Genomic DNA, 9,060 nt, shown 5'->3' with positions numbered 1-9,060 from the left:
GATTCCCCCCCCCCCCCCCCCCCCCCCATTCTATCAATGGTCCTTTGTCTAAAGGTATCTAATTTGATCAATCAAAGACCATTGAGGGCAACAAAATACTTTTTCGCTCATCACCTCGAAATGTGATCACACAATTGTACGAAAGAGCTGACAACTTCCTATGCAAATGGAACAAGGTGTAACAGAGTACCATTTGATTTGTTTAACCCTTATCTTTAATGTTTCTGAGCTTAATTGTTTTGTTCAACATTTCAAAATGATGATCAATGACAGGAGTGATATTCAGTCTGCATAGATGAGCCTTCTTTTTTTTTTTTTTTTTTTGCTACCCAAGATTACTTCTATTTACTGGCGTTCTAGTAAGCTATTGTGCAAAGTAAACAAGTTATTACTCAAGTGACTTAATTTACTCCTGTTGTGTGTTGTTGGGGCACCATGTCCAAGCCAACGAATGAGTGTTGACTACTCAAATTCACAGCTTTCCAAAACATCCGCAATAATTATTCAAAATGGTTACATTGTAGCTAACACTTCGCTTATGTGTTGCATACTGGTTACATATCAGCGACGACCGAAACTAGGTGCCCCCTACACTCCTGTCTACCAATCAGAGGGACGCTATTTTCCATGACGTATGTTACCACTCGTACTAAAGAAGGCAAAAAAAAAACAAAAAAACAAGCGGAAAACAGTCAGTAGCTACGGTAGCGGGCGTACTTTTAGACGGAGCCCTTAGTATCTCAGGAAGGGGAACGGAGAGTCTGCCAGGACTTTTGGTACAGCGAACGACTAACTAACGTTACAGAGCAAAAACACTAGTTCTGAAGGTAAGTTAAACGCCTTTAAAAAATATTTGCCAGCCAACTAGCCTGCGCGTTATGAAAAGCAAAGTATTGTTGATGTTTAACGAACGTTACTGGCTGTTGAGTGTCTTTGAAAGAGGGTATCGATAACGGTAGCTAACCAGCTAGTTTTAAACACATTTAAGAACCTTAACTAGCTATACAGGTCCGTCAAAGCTATTTAAACCTAGTTTAATTACTTTACGATTACACAATGAGGGTCAATAGGTAGCTAAATACAGACAACTACTTTTTTCAAAATAAATGAGGGGTTAAATTATGCTAGCTAACGTTAGCTAGCTGTATTTGAGGGGATCAAACTTTTTTTGTTATTACATAGAAGCCTTAATTTCACCGCGGAAACCAATTGTTAGCAAGTAGGACTTATCGTCCAAAGGCTTCTCATGAGCCAGCGCCGGCCTAAAACGGCAACTATCTGATTCCGTATGCGTCGTCGATGGTTAGCTAAGCTAGCTTGAGTGTGATGTGGTTCAACTCGAGGCCACCTGCTCAACCTTCGAATATTTTACATGGTTAACGTACCTAAAGTCTCTTCAAATTGACATCCATTTCATGTGACGGTCGCTACAGATGCTTTGGTATACGTCAATTATTGGAAGAACTACATTTGTTCATGTTGAATTGACAAAACAGGAACAAAAGGAAAAGACAAAGCGCTAACCTTAGCTAACGGTAATCATCGTGACTTGGATGAACCACATTTCAAACTAGTTATCTTGCTGGATCATAGTAATAATTACTGCTGTATGATCATTTGTAGTTAGCTGAACAGCTATCACGACGTTGTTTGCTAGTACAGTGATGCTAGGCTAACTTAGTTAGATGTCGGAATTACAATCTTCACTAGCTACGTAGCCTAGCGTGACTCAGTGGATTTAAAGAGCAGTCGAGGCCTCTACTCTAGCTCTACTGGTACTGCACCGTCTCTCGTTCCCCGGAATTGTTGTCCCAGCCAGTCTGTGGGGGATTTATTAAATAGATATTGATATACCCATTGTAGTTTTGTATAACATTGTCAGTTAATTAATGGGGGCCTCATCAGTATTGCAGACAGCACATGTGATTTTGATAAGGGATGGGACTGTTGGTGTTGGCTTATAATATAGCTACCTAGCAACACATGGGTAATTTTATATATATATAAAAGCCACCGCTCTTGTCAATACAATTCAAGGCGTGTGTGTGGCAGTAGTTTGCAGCTTGTATGTAAACATTGCAACATTTACCATATCTCAGTCAAACCGTGAGCGCCCTTCACACGTTTCGGTAGAAATAAATTACGAACGGACCCGTCTCACTGTGAGCAGGCGCTAAGGTTTGGTGACGTAACCAAACTTTAGTGGGGCTTCCAGGGTTGCCTATAAATAGCATAGCGAGGTCGTGTGAGTGCGCTTTTGAGATCAGCCTGTCACATTGCACCCTTGTGACAGGCGAAAGCTAATACCCCGTCCATGCGAGTTTGGGACAGCAAAGAACACTGCAGTCAGCAGGCATACACGTGATGGGGCGATTGAAGTGCCTTTCTGGGGGAAACCTCTGACGCATTTCGCTAGAAAGCGTGGCATGGACTTGTGAATCTCCCTGCGTGGCGCCCCTCGGTTCCTAGAAGACTGATACAAGTGCCTCAGCACTTGCTTTTCGTTTTCTTCCATGAACAGACTAGTTGGCTACGGTTAAGCTAATGGAAAGTGGCTACTTCATTTGGGGTATTTATCAACCTGCCTTAAGACTGTCTTACTGTACAACTATCCCAGTTGTTTGTAGCTGATCAGAACGCTCTGGGTTGGGAAAAGGTTCACATACCACTCTGTTCATCTCTCGACATGATAGTGAGTGATGCAACCAGAAGGATTGGTTGCTTCTTGCCAATGATTGAACACTGTTTGCACATCCCGCCATCTGTTTAGACCCCTGTCTTGTCTGTTGACCTTGTTTTGACGATAACCAGGCAGGCAGCCACACATTTACTGTGGTGCTATCAAGGTTCAAATTCTAACTAGGTCTAAACCCCAACTGATAAACATAGTGTTGAAAAAGTTAACAGATGGTGCTGAAATGGATGTTGTAAAAAAATAAATAAATAAACTACGTAGCCTATTAAAACCCTGGGATTATCAAATCTCTGCTTTAGAGAACTTTCAATGTGTCTCCAAATAAACCTACTGTGACATACAGGGTGAGCGAGTTGCGTTGAACCCATAGAGGACCCTAGTGCCCAAAAGCCTGCTTTAGCATGGGCAGCGCCATTGAGGACTGTCACCATTTTAAGTAGTTAACTGAAGGAAATTACACTGAATTATACTCATGGGGAAACATTCCATAACTACAGATGGCGGTAAATCGGCATCCTTTACTTAATAAGGGTTGGGCGATACTACGATGTAATTGGAAATCAACAATGTTTGATGACATCGTGATGTGACGGAAGCAAGTTTAATTTTTAAGACGCTAGTTTAGCTTGTTTTAACATGGCTGGCACAGCTGGAGTCGGGCATCGCACAACAGGCAACATGCCACATTACCTACCTATTCTTATTTGCCATGTCTATTTTAATGAATCTATATGGTGCCAAAAGCTGTGCAGAATGTCAGAACATTTCTCTCGCCTCTTCAATGTCGGATGATCATAGGCCTTTTGCAGCGGACACTTCATTGTCTGGCTTGTTTTAAAAGCTTACTTTCCCTTTTTGTCCCAATCATCATTCTATTTGAATGTGACTTGTTGGCTTAAGCATATAGCCTACTCTTTCATGATCAACCTTCAAATGAATCTAAGAAGCCAGTAACCGAGTCTCAAAGTTTTATGTTTATGAATAGCCTAAATAAAAACATGGTACAGTAATATTGACAGAGCGAGAACCTTCTATTACAAAATGGATTAATCAAATGAGAAATTTAAGCAAACCATATGCATTTCTGGCCTTCACCTGACCAAAGCTTTAGGAAAAACTAATTGTGTGCTGCTGGAAAATCCCTCTTTGCAAACCAAACAGTCAATAATATAGGCCTGCACCAGGCTACTGTCAATAGAACTTCCAGTACATGTTACTTGTACAAGTTAAACATATAACCAAATGTTTATATTATTGTCGAAGGGTTTATTCATAGCCTTGAATTGAGCAAAGAGCATTGCGTAAGCTCCCACAGCAGCGCTTTCGATAAGTGGGAATAAAACCCGTCTGCCTATTTTTATTTTAGCCATATCTTACGAAAAGGTTTCTGACAAGGAACACAAGCATGTTCACTTTTTCTGACTTTAACCACCTAGTCGATTGACGCACCGGTGCGGACTACCAAATTCTCTGAAATGACATTGGTGACAGCTTATGGTAGAGAAATGAACATTCAATTCTCTGGCAACGGCTCTGGTTCACATTCCTGCAGTCAACATGCCAGTTGCACACTCCCTCAACTTGAGACATCGGTGGCATTGTGTTGTCACACAACTGCACATTTTAGAGTGGCCTTTAATTGTCCCCAGCAAAAGGTGCACCTGTGTAATGATCATGCTGTTTAATCAGCTTCTTGATATGCCACACCTGTCAGGTTGATGGATTATCTTGAAACAAGGGACCAACACTTTACATGTTACGTTTTATATTTTTGTTCAGTGTGTCTGTCTAGAACTTTCTTGTATCTCCTAGATGTAAGCTAAACACTTAAACCTTGTGATTTGTTTTTTGACTGCTTTGCCATTTATGAATGTGTCATTCAATGCATTTCTCTGGGCTATAGTACTAGGCCAAATTCAATATTTTATTTATACCCAAAGGGCTCCTAAAGATGTAATTGCTAAATGATCCATAATATGACCATCTTAAAACAATAAATAATAGACTGATTGTGGAGTGTTGAGTGAGTCTGAGCTCATCGCGCAGTTCTCTTCTCGGCTAGCTTTTTGGAGAACACGCCATTGATAGCTCGACGGACACCAAATGCTCTGTCGGTGTTGGCCTTTTCCTGCTGAAGAGAATTGTTTGTAACATTGAGATTATGGCCGAAACAGTTCAGCCATGGCCATTCCAACGACGTTAGCGCCATTATCAGTTGTGATACAGGATTCCAGACATCGCCCAACCCTACTTTATAACTGTTCAAACAAGACTCTAGGTGGCAGTGTGCATGCACCCTTTCAGGTTGTTTGCCAACATAGTAGTAGTCTTAGTTCAAAGTGAAAAGGAACATGCTCCTGATGAGGTAGCGGATGGTCTCCTGAGGGATCTCCTCCCAGACCTGGACTAAAGCATCCGCCAACTCCTGGACAGTCTGTGGTGCAACGTGGCGTTGGTGGATGGAGAGAGACATGATGTCCCAGATGTGCTCAATTGGATTCAGGTCTGGGGAACGGGCGGGCCAGTCCATAGCATCAATGCCTTCCTCTTGCAAGAACTGCTGACACACTCCAGCCACATGAGGTCTAGCATTGTCTTGCATTAGGAGGAACCCAGGGCCAACCGCACCAGCATATGGTCTCACAAGGGGTCTGAGGATCTCATCTCGGTACCTAATGGCAGTCAGGCTACCTCTGGCGAGCACATGGAGGGCTGTGCGGCCCCCCAAAGAAATGCCACCCCACACCATGACTGACCCACCGCCAAACCGCTCATGCTGGAGGATGTTGCAGGCAGCAGAACGTTCTCCACGGCGTCTCCAGACTCTGTCACGTCTGTCACATGTGCTCAGTGTGAACCCGCTTTCATCTGTGAAGAGCACAGGGCGCCAGTGGCGAATTTGGCAATCTTGGTGTTCTCTGGCAAATGCCAAATGTCCTGCACGGTGTTGGGCTGTAAGCACAACCCCCACCTGTGGACGTCGGGCCCTCATACCACCCTGCTGGTCCTGCTGCTGGGTTGTTGCCCTCCTACGGCCTCCTCCACGTCTCCTGATGTACTGGCCTGTCTCCTGGTAGCGCCTCCATGCTCTGGACACTACGCTGACAGACACAGCAAACCTTCTTGCCACAGCTCGCATTGATGTGCCATCCTTGATGAGCTGCACTACCTGAGCCACTTGTGTGGGTTGTAGACTCCGTCACATGCTACCACTAGAGTGAAAGCACCGCCAGCATTCAAAAGTGACCAAAACATCAGCCAGGAAGCATAGGAACTGAGAAGTGGTCTGTGGTCACCACCTGCAGAACCACTCCTTTATTGGGGGTGTCTTGCCAATTGCCTATCATTTCCACCTGTTGTCTATTCCATTTGCACAACAGCATGTGAAATTAATTGTCAGTGTTGCTTCCTAAGTGGACAGTTTGATTTCACACAAGTGTGATTGACTTGGAGTTACATTGTGTTGTTTAAGTGTTCCCTTTATTTTTTTGAGTAGTGTATTTATTTATTTTATTGTTTTATTTTTGTTTTTTTTATGGCGGCAAGCAGCTCAATGCTGCAGTGATTACAGGACTGCCCTGAGAATGCTGGAGTAGTCATGTTGCTTCTTAGGTTGTGGGTTCAGTATCCTCTATTGGCAGAGGTTGCATTAGCGTTCAGAAATCTGCATTTTCAAAACTCGAAACCATAAAAAAAACTTTTGACCGGCATTTTATATTGAAAGTCTCGTTTTTTTAAAAATGTATTCCCATTTTCTAATCAGTCTCTATTTTCATTATGTCCAGGACAATTCAATCAGCAGAGATGGCACAGGAGACCAATCAGAGCCAAGCGCCCATGCTTTGTGCCACCGGCTGTGGTTTCTTTGGAAACCCCAGGACCAGTGGCATGTGCTCTGTCTGCTATAAGGACCACCTGACCAGACAGAACAATGGAGTGAGCCCCCTGAGTGCAATGGGTAAGATCTGCCGTTCTTCCATAATTGGTTTTGTTAATCTTTATCTGTTTGAGAAGCAGATGCCTTAAAACTCCATGTTTTTGCAGTCAGTGGATTTTCTCTTAGTGAATCTGATTATGTATTGTCTCATTTAGGTGGCAGTGTGTCCAGTAGCCCCACAATGGAGACCTCGACCATCCAGAGAATTGAGGCCTCCTTGAATAATGCTGCTGAAGCTGAGGCCGAAGCTGCCAGGTGAGGGTCTATTGCTACTCTGAAATGACCATGGAGACCATGGAACCATTCTTTAAGACCAAGTCTCACCAAATGACTCACTTCTCTCGCACCACGTTTGTTATATCATTACATTTCAATAAGATGGCAAGTATGAAGTGGAGGATTTTTTTAGCCTATAGCACCTGTTCTCTTTCTCTCACTGTAGTGGGGCAGCAGCTCTTCCTGTTACCCAACAGATGACTGAGATGAGCATTTCCTGTGAAGAGGAAGGAGCGTCGCCTAAAGCAGAGCTTGCAGAACCTGGTGCGTATCTAATTCATATGGGTGTTCAGTGCCTCATTGGGGGGGTCACGTGAGTGGCTACAGGCCTGTGATGGGAGGTGGTTGTGAATAGTCTCTGGGCTCTCTGTTTTGAGGTCTTATTCTTCTGGTCTTTCCAGTGGTCACTCAGCCCACCGCCTCAGCTTCCCCTCCCAGTGCTGCCGGCAGTGACGAATCCAAATCACCCGACCCCGCCAAACCGAAAAAGAACAGGTGCTTCATGTGCCGCAAGAAGGTTGGCCTTACAGGTGAGGAACATTGTTTCTTATTCAGTCAGACCTCAGTCAAGAAGACTGTGGCTTATGTGCCTCTCTATGATTGAGTATAGGATTCACTGTGCAGAGGTGATATGACCTGGGTCTATTAGTGTGACTGACTCACTGTGCCTTTTTGCTCTGTCAGGTTTTGACTGCCGCTGTGGGAACCTGTTCTGTGGACTCCACCGTTATTCAGACAAGCACAACTGCCCGTATGACTACAAAGCCGACGCCGCCGCCAAGATCCGCAAGGAGAACCCTGTGGTGGTGGCCGACAAGATCCAGAGAATATAAGACCTTCTCTCACTTTGACCTTGAACACTTGGAGTGAATGGGAGAAAAAAAAGGACTCGCGCTTGACCTGCGTTCTAAAGGACTAGTTTTTTTTTAGTTTTTTTTTAACAGTATGGGGGGAATCCAGTTGTCTGCAATGCATGAACGATCACATTTTTCTTCTGTTTTCTGTCTGCCTGAGCTTACGATTTTAGAAAAAATTAAAGACAAAAGAAGAACAAAAAGAATCTTGAAAAAAAAAAAAAAAAATCAGCAGACTAGGACACTTTTCCAGGGACGCCTGGACCTGGCTTAATTCTTAGTGTTTTTTGGAATCTGATTGTTGTCAAGTAGGCGGTCTGATGTGTTGTGGTTGTCATGAGTTTACTACTTTGACTCTCTGTATTTATGAGATTTTTCGGAGGAGAGGGGGGATGTTGTAGCCTATGAGACTGTTACAGCCCCGACCGGATCAGTCCATTTATATGTACTACCAGACATGTTTGTTTCTGTGCTGTATGGGGCCTCAATTCAGGGGAGACCCCCCCAAGCACATTCTCTATTGTGAGATCAGATGTGAAGAAGTGACTTTAACAAATGAAGTCTTTTATTTTTTATCACCGGTATGAATGGTGAAAGCAGCACTGACACTTGGAGGATGGATGTGTTCTGTTCCAACCCTATAGGTTCTCATCAGATTCATCTGAATCAAACAGAATATCAGTGTAGTCATACAAGCCTGCTCCACTGGTTCATTCTTCCTGCAATGTGTGCTGCACTAAAAACCATTGCTTAGGTTTACTTGTATCCGTTAAAGATGGGTTTTCGAAAAAGTATTTAGGTCTGATGCTGTGATGTAATGTGTATTTGAAGGGGAAACTTGGCGCTGCCTTTGTCTGGCTGGATGGGAGACTGGCAGAAGACCGTTCACTTCCTGCAATTGAGATCGGGTCTCATGACCCCAAACTGTTCTCATGTGACAGTGCTGATGCCCATTCTGTGATCTTTTTGGAGGATATGGGATGTTTTGCTTGGGTTGTTGTATCAATGACAAATAGCCTAAATTAACCAGATTGCTGAGGTTGGAAGGGTTAGGTCCACTAATCTTTTGATCAATATTTCCCAGAAAATGTGTGATATATTTCTGATTTATATTGTGTAGTGCGGATCACATGCTATGTATTAAACACACGTCTGATGTATGCCATTTCCTGGATGGATGGATGGTGGCTGAGTATTGTGTGTGAAAGTACTTCCTCAGTAGTCAGAACTGATCCAGTGGACTTTTTTTATTTTAATTTTTTTTAATCTTTTTTTTTGGTCTGGCTGCTCAGCTCTAG

The 9,060-nt window shown here is 43.4% G+C and overlaps 1 protein-coding gene across 1 annotated transcript; it reads left to right on the top strand.

Moving 5' to 3' along the window:
- The first annotated feature begins 730 nt into the window (after positions 1-730).
- Positions 731-7,986, top strand: zfand5b (zinc finger, AN1-type domain 5b). Its single transcript, NM_001141628.1, is given in 6 exon segments — positions 731-827; positions 6,481-6,653; positions 6,788-6,887; positions 7,075-7,172; positions 7,310-7,438; positions 7,593-7,986. Coding segments are annotated over 5 exon segments (630 nt in total). The 5' UTR covers positions 731-827; positions 6,481-6,499; the 3' UTR covers positions 7,742-7,986.
- The last annotated feature ends 1,074 nt before the right edge of the window (positions 7,987-9,060 follow it).

This window comes from Salmo salar, chromosome 01, assembly GCF_965601325.2.
Source record: "Salmo salar chromosome 01, fSalSal1, whole genome shotgun sequence".
Taxonomy (NCBI): Eukaryota; Metazoa; Chordata; class Actinopteri; order Salmoniformes; family Salmonidae; genus Salmo; species Salmo salar.
The sequence above is the reverse complement of the archived record's forward strand: the minus strand, read 5'-3'. Positions and strand labels throughout refer to the sequence as shown.